This window comes from Pseudoliparis swirei, chromosome 4, assembly GCF_029220125.1.
Source record: "Pseudoliparis swirei isolate HS2019 ecotype Mariana Trench chromosome 4, NWPU_hadal_v1, whole genome shotgun sequence".
Classification (NCBI taxonomy): Eukaryota; Metazoa; Chordata; class Actinopteri; order Perciformes; family Liparidae; genus Pseudoliparis; species Pseudoliparis swirei.
Genome location: NC_079391.1, coordinates 8,118,921 through 8,136,935, shown reverse-complemented (window position 1 = coordinate 8,136,935; position 18,015 = coordinate 8,118,921). Strand labels below are relative to the sequence as shown.

The 18,015-nt window shown below is 43.5% G+C and overlaps 1 protein-coding gene across 3 annotated transcripts in view; it reads left to right on the top strand.

The window, feature by feature from the left end:
- The first annotated feature begins 17,485 nt into the window (after positions 1 to 17,485).
- esrrga (estrogen-related receptor gamma a) overlaps positions 17,486 to 18,015 on the top strand; it is a 69,169-nt gene continuing 68,639 nt past the window's right edge. For 2 of the 3 annotated variants that reach the window (XM_056413593.1, XM_056413591.1), the window contains exon 1: positions 17,486 to 17,812. In XM_056413593.1, coding sequence (XP_056269568.1) covers positions 17,757 to 17,812 — 56 coding nt within the window. In that variant the 5' untranslated portion in view covers positions 17,486 to 17,756. Of the gene's footprint in view, positions 17,817 to 18,015 lie in introns of all 3 variants that reach the window. The other variant, XM_056413592.1, reaches the window with a different exon arrangement.

Genomic DNA, 18,015 nt, shown 5'->3' with positions numbered 1-18,015 from the left:
ACGAGAGAGAGAGAGACGGGAGGCACTCAATTTGCCATCACGGGTGCAACGGGGCAGAAAGTATCCAAGAAAGAGGATGAGTGTGTGTGTGTGTGTGTGTGTGTGTGTGTGTGTGTGTGTGTGTGTGTGTGTGTGTGTGTGTGTGTGTGTGTGTGTGTGTGTGTATGTGCGTTTGTGTCTAACAAGGGAGAAAAGACAACTCATTTGAATGTCAGATACGGGGAAGCGGGCGTGCAGGGAGGGAGCGACGAGGCGAGGAGGGATGAGAGGAATGAATATGGATTACTGGGATGAAGATTCTATTATTTTCTGCCCGTTTCTCTGATCTCTTTGTCGCAATGCTATAGGCCTCTGTACTGAGCTGTGTGTGTGTGTGTGTGTGTGTGTGTGTGTGTTAAAGTATGATAGAGAACACAAGGGTCTTTAATAGAAAAGGTATTTACTTATGTGGGAGCCAGAGTGAAGTGGAGCAAACAGCTGTTTAGCTTTGAGTGGGCACCGAAAACTAATATACCATTTCTATAATTTCATTTAAAACTACTTTTTTACATATTTAAATCACACAGGAGTATATAAAATAGGCTTTCTGTGATAACATATAGACTATTATATTATTGAATTACCCGAAATGTAATGATGCTATATGCTGCTATATGTCGTTATCTAACTCACACACGTGCACACATACACACTGTTTATATACACACTCAGACGCACCAGAGCCAACTATTGATTTTGTAGCTATTCAGTGATGTGATGCCATAATGTAGCATTAGAACAGCTCCAAACAGCAAAAACCTGACGAAATTATCACACCTGATTGTTGATTATAATCGTACGCTTTAAATGTTCAAAGAATGAATACAGCAATGGGCAGAACAACAATTGGTTCAGTTTCACACAAAGCGTGTGCCGTGAGACATGCTGAAAGGTTGGCGATAAAACATGAGGTCATATAGTTATCAAACTGAAAGCATGTGCAGCTTTATAAGGTTTCCTTTATAGCCTCATGCAGCCAGCCGTTGATATTTTAGAATATTGCCCGGGGCTTGAATCTGACTTCATCTTAAAACAGTTTGTAAAAGGTCTTCCAATTGATATATATATATATCTAATTAGCATTTTATTTAATGATCACTTTTTTTATTTGCATGAAACACATAGATTGTAATGGAAGCTGCTTTCACAGGATACAGATCGACACCTGATATTCAAATTCCATTGGGAAGCAGGTACAATAAAGAAAGAAACAAAGAAAGTCAATTTATAGATCAAAATGTGTATTGTTGCCCATCTTTTGGTCACTGTTCCGCTCTCTTCCTTTTTATGTTTCATCATAAAAAAAATATATTTCTGAAGCTCCCTCCTCCCCATCTTCACCTCTCCTCTGATGCATATTGCTCCTCCTCCCCCACGCTCCACACATTATCAATCTCTCTCTCTCTTTCTTTCTTTCTGTCTCTTGTGCTCCCCTTCTCTCTCTCTCCGGTTGAGTTGTGAGCAGACAGAGAGAGAGAGAGAGAGAGAGAGAGAGCAAGCGATGTGAGTCTCGGCCAATTTGTCTTGACACATTGAGATGCTCAGGTGGGAGAGAGGTGTCAAACAAGTGAGAGGGCGAGCGAGAAACGGGCTTGTCGGAAGGGGAAGAGAGAGAGGATACAAGGAAGAGGAAAGACAAGAACAGGAAGGCCGAGGAAAGAGCGTTTACATATATTACTACACTCTAAGGCAATTGCACGTGTCTTACATTATTTAGGCTGATTTAATTCCACCCCTCACCCCCTCCCACCGCTCAAATCAGAACCACACGTACATAAATGTAAAAATAAGAGACCACATTTCAAACCAGGGACCTTCAGACTAGATTCAAAAAGCATAATTAGACACAATAAAAGATGCAGTCGGCGTGAACAGAACCAGCTTGTTTTCCTGCACCTTCCAGTTCATTTTTCACACATCTCTTTCTCAACGTGTGATTAGAGCTGACGGTCAGCAGCACTCGGGGTTCAGGTCAAGAGAATTTAATTTACGTTTCCCCCAAAATCATGAATGTGTCTAACGGCTTTACAATCCGTACATCACATCGACAGCCCCCCGTAGACATGAGGTGTCACATGATATTTAACGTCCCTTTTGACGCAACTTGAAGCGCAAGTGTTGAAATGTTGTTATTCAACAATATAAAAGGTGGAGGGGGGGGGGGGAAAGAGAATGAAGAGGGATGAGAGAAGGAGAGAAAGAGAGTGATTCTCTGTCTGACAGCAGAGGGAGACGGTGGGGGGAAGAGATGGTTCCCGGGGCGTCCCCCTGTGATAGTGGCATGTTCCCCTTGTGTCGCAACAAGAGAGAGAGTGGGATCGACAGAGAGATATCTAATCTCAGAGGGTAAGGGAGCGTGGACTCCCCAGGGCTCGCCGTGCTCAGCACCTTGTTAACCAGACATCTCTCTTTCCATCTCTCTCTCCCCCTCTGTCACGGTCTCTCTCTCTCTCCCTCTCTACATCTTTTTCTAGTCCTCTGTCCCTCTCGTTGTTGGAGAGGCAGGAAGAATCGGGCGTCTCGCCGCTGCTGTCATTCTTCCGGCTCCTCCATCTTTTTTTTCTTCTGGATCCATCCACAGGGCTCCGTTCCTTCAGAGGTGCAAGTAGTTAGTTTTGTTTCATTCGCTTGACAAACAGTGTGTGTGTGTGTGTGTGTGTGTGTGTATTTTTCCTGTTGTCAGAGCAATGTCAGGTTAAGGAAGCTCCTGTCTCTGGTTAATGGTACATCAGCCAAGGTTAACACAGACTGGCAGTTAGTCCGAGCACACACACACACACACACTTAGACACATACACACAGACACACTCAGACCCAGACAAACACACAGTAGCAGGGTAGTTGCCACTCTCAAAATCTCTGAAGCGAGTCTGGTTGTCACATTTAAACAACAATAACATGGTAGCAATAGTTTTCGTGTCTTTTAAAGTGTGTCGGATGTCGACTTTATTGTATTCTTACACACAAGATGCACTCGTCATTCGCAGGCCACTGTGACCACAGTTCACAGAATAAACTGTTGGGTGGACTCGGTGGACTCTGGTGAATGCAGACCATCCATTAATCACAGGGTCGGTGGTTTGATTCTGGAGCAGGACCCTGCACCTCAACGTATTGAGCACCCCTGGTCTAGACCCATAAAGAGACCCGTTTTTTTAATTTAGGTACAATCCTCAAACAAATGTGTCTTCCACAAACTTTGTTGTCGCTGCACGGGAATAATTCATTCTTGAACAGTTTGACAAATGATATCTGAGTCGCGATGATTTCGTGACGACAGAGTTTGAGGCTATGAGGCATCTTCGTGGAACTAGAGGATATTATGCTGCTTAGTGCTGAGCGTTGAGGTTTCAGGATGCTGTAAAACAATGCGAGAAGCACTTTCTACTCGTTCAGACACTGCCCGTAATGAGAAAATACTCTTAATCCAGCTCACACACACACACACACACCGACACGCGCAGAGGCGTATTTCTGCTGCCGAGTGGTTTCTTGGTGAAAGCATATTGCGAGAGAAGCAGTTTAAGGAGTGGCAATTATAGTTTTGGACAACGTCATTGATTTAAACTCCTGATTAGAGGAAAGGTGACAGAGGTGGTACATACAATGGGGAGGGTAGGGGTGGGGTGAGGATGGGGGAATGACACACACACACAGTCTCACTCTCGCCGTCAGTCATGGGAATGCCTCACAATGGCAAGGGTCCCCCCCCTCATTGCTGCCTTCATGTTCCCTCTCTCTCTCTCTCTCTCTCTCTCTCTCTCTCTCTCTCGACACACCTGACTGAAATATTGATGTCTCCCAAGCGCTGCCGTTCATGCCTAAATGGTTGTTTTTGTTTCAAAGAACAGGAGACTGTTTCTCACACACACACATACACACACACACACACGCACGCACACACACAGTACAGGCATAGAACGACTTAGGAGGAGAGGAGGCATATGCACACTTGCATGCCATGTTTTCATTGTTAGTTTAACATTTTGTGATTATCAGCGTATAAGTAAAAGTTCAGTGTGCACCTTTACTTTGCAAAATGAGAGAGAATATTGTCTCATTTTAATATCTAGACAGAAAGCAAGCTTAAAGCTAGGGTGGCTAATATTTTGTAGAAACATTTTTTTATTATTATAAAAAAAAGAAACAAATATGACTGTAATACACTCACAAAATGAAGTATGAAGAGAACGGCATACGGCATTGAATGCAGGGTTCATTTATATCATATTAAAGGTTCTCAGTGGCACATGACGCAAAGTTTGACTTCCAGGTATAAGTGTAAGTGCACAAGTGTTTTCTTTAACCCCGCCTCCCAGCCCTCGTTCCAGCCTCGTTCTCAGGGGGATGGACAAGAACTGTGGCTTCTACTATAAGTGAATTTTACAGCTATAGATGTTAATAATTAACTGTTATTTTTGATGATTGCTATAAGTTAATCAGTTTCATAAAATGTAATTTATTTTTCTAACAGCTTAAAGGAGAATAGCAACCATTGTTGTTGCAAGCTCCGGGGCTACCTCCCCCCCCCCCCTACCCCCTCTTCACTTTAACAATCAGCGGGTGACTTTCTGACAAGACACGTAATCTTGGCTCGTGTTTTGAGGAGTAACATTTATTCATCAACAAATAACCTGCACACACACACGTACTGCACTGCTCCGTTGGAGAGCCGTGTTGCTGCTTCATACTCATTGACACACGGACGTCCTTCCACCCTCCAGACTGGAGGCGCTGTCGTTACGCTGTGATAACCTGGTGGAAACCCCTGACGGAGAATGCCAGGCCAACGCGCAGCGACACGGAGGACCTGATTGCAACAAGCACGGCGGCTTCAGAAACACCCCTCGGCAAAGTGCGTCGGGGCAAAACCGCCGATGAACCTGTGGAGCAGGGGTGCGTCACACCCGGGCGAACAAACGTAATTAACGGGAAAATAATGGAATCAACCAGATGTCGAGCTCTCGCTGACACTCTGCTGTTGGATGAAGAGTATAAGGGGAAAAAAATTATGCACTTCATCGTAATTAGAAAATGCTAATATCAACCTTTCGTCTGCATTTGCCATTGTCCACACTGGAAGGCAGTGGTAGTAAAGCCCGCCTTTTGCTGGATTTGATTGGCTGCCCATGGGCCACGTGTGACATTAACAAGTGGTGAGACTCTGACACTGAACAATTTATAATTGTTCTACTTTTATTTGCCTCTAAAAGATCGCAAGAGAGGAGTGTACCAGGTGTGTCGAACCAGAGGGAAACATGGGCAGGTGGACGGGTGAACTTGGGACTTTTTGAGTGTTGCTGACTGAGCGAACATCTTAGGATTTACAGACTGTTGGAACTTGTTGTGTTTGCGACTTCCATTGGAAAAGAGTTGACAACAATGGGCTGGGTTTTTTACACTTTCATTGAGACTTTTTCAAGCATCAACCTCGCGTAGTCTTGTTGGTTTCTACAGTATTTTTTTTGTCATTTCAGCATTCAGAGTTCAACTATAAAAGTTGTTGCATGTAAAAAACAAAACAAAAAAGCATTTTGTTATTTGGTCGTCCCGAGGATGATATTGGTTGTCAGTTCTGTCTGTAAATCGTTAGAAATGACCTTCTTGAAACACATTTTGCGGCACCACATTACAACCTGAGGCTACTTCCACCTTTTGCTCCTGAGATGACTAAAGGTCATTCATCACAGGGCCACTCAGAAGGCTTACTGCCTGTCAGGACAACATAAAACACTTAATTTACATTATAAGGTTGTTTTTAAGTGCTCCAACAAACAACCAACACTGTTGTTTCTCTTGTGGGGTCAGCTTGATTGTTTCCAAATATTAACAAGCATACTTACTGCATCAGATTGTTAACGTGGTAAGTTATATTATCATTCTTTAATTTAATTTTCTCATTTGTCTCGCTGTACAGCATGAAAACACATGCATGTGAACACACACACGCACACACACACACTCCGAGTCGCTGTTCTTTACTGTGCTGCCTCTGTGTTAACGTTTAGCATATCCTATTAATATTAGATGAGAATCATTTGTATCTGAGCACACCATTGACCTTAGTCTGCGGTACATGTGTCAAGAGCCTCTCGCAGCTTCTAATAGTGGATGTTACTCTGTGAGCAGAAAAGTCCTTTTATATATTTTTTGTTCTCCGAAATAGAGAAAAATCGAAAGAAACCTCACGCCCTTCAGATTTTGATCGTAAACTAAAATTTAATTTTTAAAGCATTCCTCACGCCAATGCTGGTTTCAGTAGCCCGTTAGCTGAGTGAAGGGATCTGGTTAGTAAATTAGCAACATTGAACAATGACATCATTTTGTTCTCTTAGTGTAGGCTGGGGGTGATTCAGAGGAGCAAACTGCATCACAATTCAACTTCAAAGCTCTGTGGTGACAATCCTTTGAAGAATATGGTGTTATATGAGATAGAAAGCTGAATAAAAACCCACGTTTGTCTGATCCCATCAGGACCTCCCTGTATATTCACCACATACAGGCTACCATTCCTCCGTTGTGTGGAGCCTCTTGCACTTGTCTTATCTGGTTGTTTGTGTGTTGGCAACAAAGAAAAAAGGGATTTTAAGCAATTTGTGCAATTTATTGTTTCTCACACGAGATAAAAACGTCAGCGAAACACTTGGTAGTAAATGGAATTACCAGGTTACACCAGTACACTTTCTGTCTGAGGCCACTTTCAGTGAGCGCCCGATGAAGCCTGTGATATCTGCTGCGTTACGAGATTCATTTAGGCTGGAGTGAGTTAACAGCCAACTGTGTGTGTGTGTGTGTGTGGGTGCGTTCTGTGTGTGTTGCTGTGTATTCAGGCAAAGCTGGGGTCTCCAAGCTGATGTCAGATTGTAATTGAGTCACTAGTTGGAATGCATCTCCATTAGCTCTCCCGATCAGAGTGAGCTCGCCCTGAGCCTGCACCAGAGATCCACAGCCTCTAATCCACAAAGACGCGGCTCCACTGTGAAACTCTACGGCCATTAAACATGTGGGTGGACAACACGAGTTTCTCTTTATGAAAAAAAACACGAATAAATTGATGTCATGCACAGTATTTACGTTGAATCGTTTGTGCATCGTTAAAGACGATGCTCCTCTGCTCGTCCTCTGGGTCAGTGGTTCTCAAATGGGGGTACGTGAGATTAAAAAATGTTTTATTTAAAATGAGCATCCATTAAATTTATATTCAATACATTATAAGTGTAAGTTCATGAAGGGAATGGTATATATTCTATATTCAATCAGACACGGATGGCAGAGCGCTATGTGTTACTTTTTTTTTTTCAATCAAAAAATGCTTTGCACTGATCAGGGGAGTAGACTTGGAGTAAAACAATTTTTCACACGGGGTAAATCACTGATAAAGGTTGAGAAGCACTCCTCTAGCTTGTGTTGTCGTGTGGATTCACGGTTCTGAAGAGAGAGAGACGGTGAAGTGGACTTCACATGCGTCTCGTACATGGCTGCGGTGTCGCTGTCTTTGAAGGTGTGTTCAGTGTCATAGATTAAAAGAAGGAATCTCTCCTTTCCCACCGGCCGTGGTGGTGGAACGGCAGATATTGTGCCGCCGCTGCGTCTTTTAATTAGCGCTGCCGTTTAATGTTCTGCTGATGTTTGTTGTGGTTAGCAGTCTCACTCCGTGCCACAGCTCTTAGCAGTAATCTATTTCTCACATGTGAATTCATACATTTTGGATACGGGTCTCGGTGGCAAAGGTTCTTGCAGTTATGCTTTTGTACTCATAAAAAGTAATCGCTGTGATCCGGGAACGATATACACAACATAAAGTTAACCCTCCTGTTACCTTTACATTTACTAACATATTTTACCCTCGGGGTCAATTTGACCCCAGCTATTAAAACCTCCAGAAAATTATTAGAATTAATATTGTTTCCCAAGTTTAAGTGTGAGGTGCTTTATGTTTGTTTGTTGACTACCTAAATAGCCCTTTAAATATATAAAAAAGTTGATATTTCGTATATGTTTGACAGTGAAAAACAGCCTGGGGTCAAATTGACCCCAAAGAACACCGACATTAAACATTGAATGGGGTCAAATTGACCCGAAAGGTAACAGGAGGGTTAAACCTTAAGGATTGGGCATGATGAGGATTTTTTTAGATCAACATTTTATGCTCCAAAGTTCATTGTCTCTCAAAGAAGGGCTGAACTGTTTTAGCACAAAACCCCAAACTGATCAAATATTCTCATAAAGCGGTTCTACAATATTAAGTCATCTCGAGTAGGTCGTGTTTGTAGATACTGTGTGTGTGTGTGTGTGTGTGTGTGTGTGTGTGTGTGTGTTTACGCGTTCAGTGTGTCCTCTATGCCCCTGCATTGTTCCCCACATTGTTTTTCTTCACAAAAAAAGTCTTGGCCTGACAAGGTGCTGCGCGCTGTACAAATTATGCCTTGTTTATACGTATTTATTTCCCCTTGACAGTTTAATTATTTCTGGCCCCCTCGTACAGATTCTAATTAGGAATGCTGGGAAATTAAAACAGAGTTGTTTCAAAATGCTGTCATTTTTTTTTTCCGGGCCCTCGTCTTGGAATTATGTCTCAATCAGCACAAGCGGAAATAATTACTTGTATACCTTCTAACTGCCAACATTTACCAAATGGCAAAGCAATTTACAGCCATCATGGCCCGAGAAGCAATCATTGGGCCAACTATAAATTCACAGGCCGACGGTTCGGAGAGCAACATCGGAAGGAAGGGTTATTGTGGAGAATTAGAGAGAGAGAGAGAGATAAAGAGGTAGAGGCCTTTCTTTCCACCTGTACACTCCTTTCAGATTGTTCCACTTCAACTCCTCTCTCCCTCCATTGTCACTATTTTGACTGTTTCCTTCCCTTTTCATGTCTGCATCTTTCATCTTATGTTACAGTAAAAAATCGCACCAGGACACACACACACATACACACACACACACACATACACACACACACACACACTACTCAAATGGAGGCAGCGCGACGATTAAGTGATTATTTCCTCACACACCATTAAACACTCATTGCAGACGCAGACAAAGGCCCCAGATAAAAACATACATGAGCACAGACACTTAAACACACGCACACACATTGGCTTTAAAGTAATTACTCACACACGTCATTAGACACGGACCAAGTGGAGTGTGTGTTTATGTTCCGTGTGTCTCGCGGTGTGGACGGGTGCCGTCCCCTTTACTCTTTGGATGCAATGACATCATCCATCCTGTAGAACACGTGAACTCCATTTCACCGTCTTACCGTCAGTCACATCCTGTGAACAGCAACATGAACAATATCTGAACCTGGACGTTCTTCTTATTGACGGCAACAACTGACAAATACAGAGAGTGGGACCCAAAAAACACATTTCATATTTCATATACATTTTTTTATTATTAAATTGACGATAACTTGTTTCTGAATGAGGCTTAACAACACGTTTTTTGGTGATAAAAAATGCTAAAACCTTTCTTTTTTAAATTTCTAATATTTCTTTTAGTTTCTCCCGACGCCGGCGACAGACATGCCGTTTACCGGTTTTTATTTTATTTTTCTGTTTTGTTCTAATTGTTCTTCTTAAGTTGAGGGGATGTTTGACCTTTGACCTTGTCTGACATTATCTACCTTTTTGTGAGGCCTATCTGTATTCACATTAAATAAATTAAAAAACAAATAGTTACATTTGTGCACGTCTTTATAGCACGACATTGCTGAGGAAGATTGTGTGACATGATTGAAAGCTCCGGATCAACGACGAGTGGACGTTGTTTTGTCATCCACACATTTGTTGTCAAAAGATTAACGAAGGTTTTTCAAACTTAGACATTTTTGTATTTAAAAAAATGAACTTGATCTAATATAATGGCATTAACTATGTAATGGCCGTACTGTACATCACCTCAAGCATAGACTTTCTAAATATGTCCTGTGACATATATTTGATTTGTGTTCTTCCTTCTTATTGAAAAAATAAAAAAATAAAAGATGCTCGATCAGGAACGGGGAGCATTTCGATGGCCTCCCTGCGGCTGTAAACTACGAGCCGAGCGTTGACATAACTCACGGGAACCGGAGGGCGGCTGCTACGCCTCCAGCGGCGCTGCCGGTGGGGGCGGTGTCATCAGCTGCGATGGCCCTATTAGAGCGGTGCAGAGCGGACCAGTGGGGCACTAAAAAACATGCACGGCCGGCCTCACTGTGGAAAGAAAGCGAGGAGGAGCTCCGATAACAACATGCGCAGTGGGAGAGAGACTTGATTCCCTCTATGTTTACATCGTCAATAGTTGTTTGCTTCTACGTCAATGTTCATGATGTTAAATATGGCGCGTCTTTAACATGGCCCTCCTCCTGAATTCATACATGTGACCCACAAACACAACTGGTCCAATCAGATATCCACGCTCACTAGTTTAGATGTTAAGGTTAGATTTCACATTTTGTTGTCCTTGAAAATCTCCTTGTTTCCTGAAAGCTCTTGCCTTTTCTCTCAACCTTTTACCCCCCCTCCCCCCTCCCACCGTTGCTGTTTAATCCCTTTCCCCCTTCATCTCCTCCATACGCACTCTTTTCTCTCACCATCTTTATTAGTAGTGGAATTATTCACTTGGCTCGCACCTCAGTTTGAATAAATTGAGTGTTGAACTACCGGAGAGAGATGGGCTTTTTTAGACAGGCGGCATACATGTGTGTGTGTGTGTGTGTGTGTGTGTGTGTGTGTTGCATTAACAAAAAGGCAGCATTGAGAGACGACTAATCCCGGTGGAATAGCCCACTCATGTTCTGTTTGAGAGTGGCGTAATTAAAGGAGCGCACCTCTTCGAAATCACCTAGTTCAATACCAAACACTGCTTTATACACACACACACACACACACACACACTCAATGCTTTCTTACAGGCAATACTCTCCCCGTGTATAATTACATCCTGGTTCTACTTTATCCCTGGGAATATATCAAAACTTGAGGAGGAGAGGGAGGGCAGGAGAGAAAGAGGTCGCACTGAGGTTCAGAAAAATGATAAGATGACAAGAATATAAGAGAATAGTGCTGTGGTGATGCAACTATTTAATAATGCATTATTATTGTAAGATTCCCACCTTGATCCCCTTCCATCACATCAACTCTTATCCACCCCCGCCCCGCGTTACACTTCAGAAACTTTTCATCCCCGTTAACGACGTTTTACCACACACTAAAAGATGTGCTCAAAAAGAGGCGGAGGGTTTTATATACATGTGTGTGTGTGTGTGTGTTTGTGTGTGTGTGTGTGTGAGAGTGAGTCTGAATTTGGGAGGATACACATGTGTTACTGTGCTCACAAAGTATCTGAATGCAGAGTGTATGAACCTGGACAGAACGGAAATGATGTGCACACACACACACACTCACACACACACACACACACACACTCAGACACACTCAGACACACCGACACTCATCTTCAGTGTTGACATCTATCACGTCTGCCCCGTCTGTCCACCTGTGATGAGGTCACACCCCGGTTCAGCTCAGATCGTTCCCCTTTCCCCGTCCCCACTTGATGAGGTCCCTCCTCTGACTCTGCGATGGGGCGCAGTGCTTCCATCTGACCACCAGGGTGGTGACGCTGCCCAGTCCCAGACCGCCACGGGGGGAACTTCCTGGTGACGGCCCCAACACTGACCAGTGTGTCTCTGTGAGCGTGTATATTTCTTTTTTTCATAATCGATTGAACATAATTGCAAGTTGTAATAGATACCAAAGGAACTACATTTAAATGCTTGGGTTTAGGTGTATGTTTGTCTATAAACATTTATATTACAAATGGAAAAACTATGTGAAAGTTTAGAGAAGCTTAATGCTTCCCTTTTTATAAACGCCAAGGTCACATTCGACATATGACTCTTTTTCTCACCCTCTGTTTGTCACCGCATTACACACTCCTCCCCCTCCCTCTCTCTCTCTCTCTCTCTTTGTGTGTAGAGTATCTGTCTATATCTCTCTCTCTGTCTTAGCTGTGAATCCTGACTGACCTTTGTATGGAATAACAGGGCTGTCGCATCACTCTCTGTTTAAAAGAACTCACGCCATACATCCCGTAAGATTAGAAGCTTCTTAATGCACGCGTGTGTGTGTGTGTGTGTGTGTGTGTGTGTGTTCGTCATCTGTGTGGTTAAATAATGTTGAAATTTTTTTTAATCTGTGTACGGCAAACACACAAACCTGCAAGTATATTGAATGATTTGATTTTTGATGTGTGATTGCATAAGCTTTGATTTGCAGTGCGTACATGCGTGTGCTTTTGTGCGCGTGTGTGTGTGTGTGTGTGTGTGTATCTTCCATGTACCGTCCTCCAAAGGTTACCCAGACTCCGTTGTGGTGACAGGCTCCAGAAAGCCCCCTAAACCCTGCAGCTTTCCCCAGCAGCTGGTGTTCTCTCCTTGGCCTTGATCACCATCACTGCCCCTTTTCTCCCTGGTGGTGCCTTGGGGGGGACACAAGCACGCCTGCCCACACACACACACACACACACACATGCTCACATGCACACAAGCACCGATTTTAGTAGGTACATATAGCAATCAAAAGGTTAATAGATTTTTCCGCATTATTAATGTTGTATTTGAGTATTTGGGTATTTTGTAATAAGCCTACACAATGTTGATATTTTTCACTAAACCCAATGTGCATCTGTTTATTTACCAATAATCCATATGTTCTGTAAGCTGTGCCAAGCCTCTGAGTGTGTCTTTGTTTGCACAAGATGAAACACTGAACATATTAATGCCTTCCAGGCTTTCCTACATTTGCAAAACAAAATGTTACAAATTAGTATTTTCAATTTACTGCATGGTTATATTTTAATACTATAATAAATTGTGCACCAGCAACTTGGTAAAAGTATTCAAAAGTAACAGGAATTAAAATTCAATTAAAACAGGATTTGAGTATATAATGTAATATACATAAAAACATAGAATTGAATAAATCAGCCTCATTGTCACGATAGCGATCGAGCTATTTGAGTCGGTATCAGCCCGATATTCAATATTGGTATCGGTGCATCCCAATTTATTTATGCTCAAATGCTCGGATTTGAGATGTACCAATGTCAGCTGATCGATCGGTGACGATGAGACTCAAATATCAGGGTTTTCCTGTCAAATTTATGTTGCAGGAAGTTGCAATAACATAAAAGTTTTATCAGTATTTGCTTGTTAGTCATCACTTTATTTAGACATAAATTGGAACAATGAACAACACATTCTATATGCAGCAAAGCAACGTCCTTGGAAACATGGACAAACTCACTCACACTCACACACACACTCACACACTCACTCACTCTCACACTCTCACTCTCACACCCTCACACACTCACTTACTCACTCTCACACACACTCACACACTCACTCACACACTCACTTACTCACATCCTAAAATAAACTGTAGCTACAGTGTAGTGTTTACCTTATAACACCTCGTGACTTTAAAAAAGTTCTCACTGCTGTTACGCCAATCGGACAGTTTGGTGACAGAAATGACTTTTCGGGTTTTTCCTCCTGCTTCTGGTTGGGGGGGGGGCGGGCGAGGGGGGGGTCTGTGGTCAAATTGTCCGTTTCCTCACCGTGTTCTTCTGCACCTGCTGACACAGCTATCAGATAACTTCTCACTTGTCCCTGTGAGACTGTGTGTGCGTGTGCGTGAGAGCAAGAGAGAGAAGTTCCTTGATGAAATTGGATGTTATATATGTTTTTTTAAGTTATTGGTATGATTTAAGATGATTTAATGTGGTATGTTATACAGATAAACACACTGGTGCATTCACATAACTACTAAGTGTTTGTGCTGCAGTTGGCTATAGATTGACCAGAGCCCATAGCTCCCTCTGTTGGCCAATGGTGAACTACACCCTCTCTCTCTCTCTCTCTCTCTCTCTCTCTCTCTCTCTCTCTCTCTCTCTCTCTCTCTCTCGGGTTGGCAGCTCGCTTTCCCCTTTGACAAAAACAAAAGTTTAGGATTGTGTTTTTATAAAATGTACAAATTGTTTCTTTCAAGTTTTGTTCCAGCTTTACTCAGTTGTAATATTGAAATTGTCATGAAATGTCTAAAAACAACAACAGAAAAACACAATTTGTGTGCAATTTGATTATCACACACAAAAGTCACATTTGTGAAAATTGGTATGTCGCCTCGCTTGACGTTTTAGCCTCAGTCATGTGACGTGTGTGACGGGCACATGTGTGTCGATGCGTGGTCTGAGGTCAGCTGCTTAAGTGACCGCCTCCTGAATTTGTTAAAGACTGTTTTGACCAGTACAGAGACACACACACACACACACACACACAACACCCCCCTCCCTCCCCCCCCACACACACACACATATACATATCCGCACACACACGCTGCCCTGAATGAACTTGCCGTGGCCTATCGAGTGGTGTGATTGATGTCAGTGAGAGTTGCAATGGATAATTCTTCCACAGATGTCAACAGACTCCCACCGGGTCAAAACATGCACGCACGCACACACACACACACGCACGCACACACACACACACACACACGCAATTGCAGACACTAGACAAGCGTAAAAAAGTACAATAGCTTTCACGCAACTGAACTTGACGAAACAAACAGGCAGGCGTATAATAATGGCCTGTGATTATAGTCCACACTTTGACTGGGTGTTTTTTATGGTAGAGTATGTATTTCATCTTCAGTCTCGTAGAAATCATGGGAATGTGATTGCCAGAGAGCCGACACACACACACACACACACTGGTGAACACGCGGGGTATTTCCTGGGCTTTTACGGTAATAGCTTTGTGTTTAAGAGGTTTGCGTGGCAGCTGGGTGAGTCCGGCAAGAGGGAGAGAAGTGGCCTTAAGGGGTCACTGTCAACATACACACTGACTGAGAACCAATCAATAGTCAGGGGGGGCAGGGCGATGGAGGATGGGGGTCAGAGAGGGAAAAGTGGAGGCAGAAAGAGAGAAGGAGCTGAGGTGGTTTCAGGCTTCAACTTAAATCACTGAGACTTTGTGACCGAAGAATTCATTCTTTTTTCTTTTTTATGAATCAAGTACTTCAAAATCATATGTTAATCGAAACTGCATAGAGCACAAGCATAAATCACATGATGTAGAAGTGTGGTGAGAGAGGTTTCTAGATTATTTGGACAGAAACGAAGACGTACCCCTCCATGAGCCGACCAGTTCATCACACAGAGGCCGTTACGCAACACCTGAAAGAGGTGAATGCATATGTACGTCTCTCTGCTGCACTTTTAATTTTCCCCGAAGCAGATTGCATTTTTTTTTCTTCCATGCTTATGATGCAAAACGTGTAATCTATGTATCGTAATGTTTCCTCGCAGACACAAAGATTGCCGATGCCTCTGCTCGCATCTTTCTGCATGTACGCGTGAGTTAGAGACACAGGGGTTTGGTAAAGGATTTGTTTGCCCAGTAGTGACGGCAGCATTGATTCACACTCATCTTTGTCGATGCTTATAAGCCTCTAGATACATCATAACTGTGTGTTTGTGTTTATGTGAGTGTGTGTGTGTGAGTGTGTGTGCGCTTGTGGACATGAACCATAGCATCCGTGTGTATACGTGTTTAAATACATGCATCTCTTTGTAAAGTCATAAAGGCCCTTTCTTTGTCGTCTATGTTGGAGCCCGCTCCACCATGAGACGTCTCTCAAAAGACCCTAAAAGCAATGCCACGTTGCACGTTGATGCATTGGAGGAGATGTTTAGCCTGAAAGTCGGAGTAAACGTATATTCAGCATATACAAAAGCAGCAAAAACCTACTTTCCTTATGATTCTCACTTTCCCATCTTATGGTGCTGTGTGTATGCATGTCGCTTCATGCTTATTGCCTATCTGGGTTTCATTAGAGCCACATTTGTTTTTATTTCACACAACTTGCGTTAAATGTAACATTACATGTTCTGGTGATGTATAACTCGATGGCGTGTGGAACGAGAGAGCCACGGATGCTTTGTCAGCATACAGCAACAATATTAACGTCCTCACGTTGTGTGGTCACTTCAAGAAAAGGGGTATTTTAGTCGAGTAATATGAATGTTCTGCCGTCGGCCAACAGATCCGAGGTGACACGTTTGACTGGTTGGTGAATGTGTGTCGGAGAAAGAGGGGAAAAAAAGAGGTTATAGATACTGTTGCACATCAAAGCGAGAGATTGGTTTCAGGAAATGTTTTATTATCTTTTCTCTTCCAAAGCTGCTAATCACAACCACTCTCTTTTATCTTCTCATCCCCCCCCCATTTTTTTCCACCCCTCCGATTTATTTCTCTCTATCTCCCTCTCCACACTCCCCCCTCCATTCTGTGTGAAGGAAGTGTCTGAGAGTTGGAAAAGTCCGATAGAAATACGTGAAGCCGGGCTGGGTCTCCCTGTGGGTTTCCCATGTTACCCTTTTTTTTTTAGAGAAAAGACCCTTCCCTCTTTTCTCGTTCCTGCCTCCTCCTCCCACCCCTGAGATCGAGGAGCGGTGAGATCATTTTCCTGGAGAATCCCTCTCGCTCTGACAATACCCTCATTCCAAGTTGTTTTATATATATATATAATATAAGAAATATTGGAAATACTGGGAATATACAACCTGCTGGTTTGGAGGCGGCAGGGAGCTCAACCACACAGCGAGCGGCGGGGAAACCTCGTCCCAATCATTCCCAAATCATTCCACAACAAAGGACACCAGCCTCAGAATTGCCATAATCCCGTGTTTTACCGCTGAGCCGCGACGGGCTCCGTATGTTTGCCGTGTGAAACGTTATTTAGGCTTCGGCTTTAAGGTCAAGCCCACACTTTCTTTTTCTTTGATCTCGCAATCCTCTCGTCTCGATTTAGTACATTTGGTGTTCGGTGGCGAAGCGGAAACACAAATCTGCCATTTGTACCTGAAAGAATGTCTTGGTGGCCTTCGTGTTTGTTAAATTTGTTTACGTAGAAACAAAGAGACCGTTTATTTGTCCCACCTTTCAACATTAGAGACCGGTGCAGAGCAACTTTTGAAGAAAAGACAGAATCAGAAAGATGAATATAGAGATAAAGAAGGAAAGAAAGAGGAGGGAGCGGGACGTCGCTTCCTCACCTGTCTCTTTCTCCTCTCCTCTCCTCTTCTTCCATCCTCCCTCCCTCCCTCTCTCTTCCCCTCTATGGCTCTTTGTCTGATCCCTCCCTCTCCACCTGCTCTTCTCCCTCTTGCTCTCTCTCCCTCCTTGTCTCCACCCCTTGCTCCACCCCTCCCCGCAGCCATTGGTCAAGTCTCCACCAATGGCGGCGGCAGCGGGGCCCGAGGGACTGCATATGCAAAGCGCTGCTTAATATTCATGAGCCGCTATCGGGGCTTTAAGTCGTTGATTAGGACAGCGGCACAGCTTTCCGTCCCAACTGCCTGGCTGGCTGTGTGTGCACCTATAGGCTCCCTCTCCCTGGCTGTCACATACACATCGCGCTCACACACTCTCGCTCCCTCACATCTACACACACACACACACACGCAGAGCCGATCAGTGCGGGCGGCGCAGAGCCTGGTAATTGTGTTGCTCCCTCCAAGCGGAAGGAAGGACCAAGAGGAGAGGAAGACCGGAGAAAGAAGAGGAGGAGAGATATAAAAACTTTGATTTTTTTTGGTGATTTTCTTTTTTTTCCCCTGGAGGTTGACTTGACGATGACCCGGCATCGCCGATGGAGTCGGTAGGACACCCGTTATCCGAGTGTTTTTTAATGCACTCTGAACAAGAGTAGGTACATTTTACCTTTAAAAAAAAAAATCTAATCCTTTTATTTATCTTTTCAACTTGTCACTTTCATCGTCTGTCATGGAGTGTGTGAGTGTGTGTGAGTGTTTGTGTGTTTGTGTGCTGGTATGCAGCAGAGGTGGCCGGCACCATGTCAAGGTTGTTTCTGCTGTCAGGTAGCACACGTTCACTGTGTGTGTGTGTGT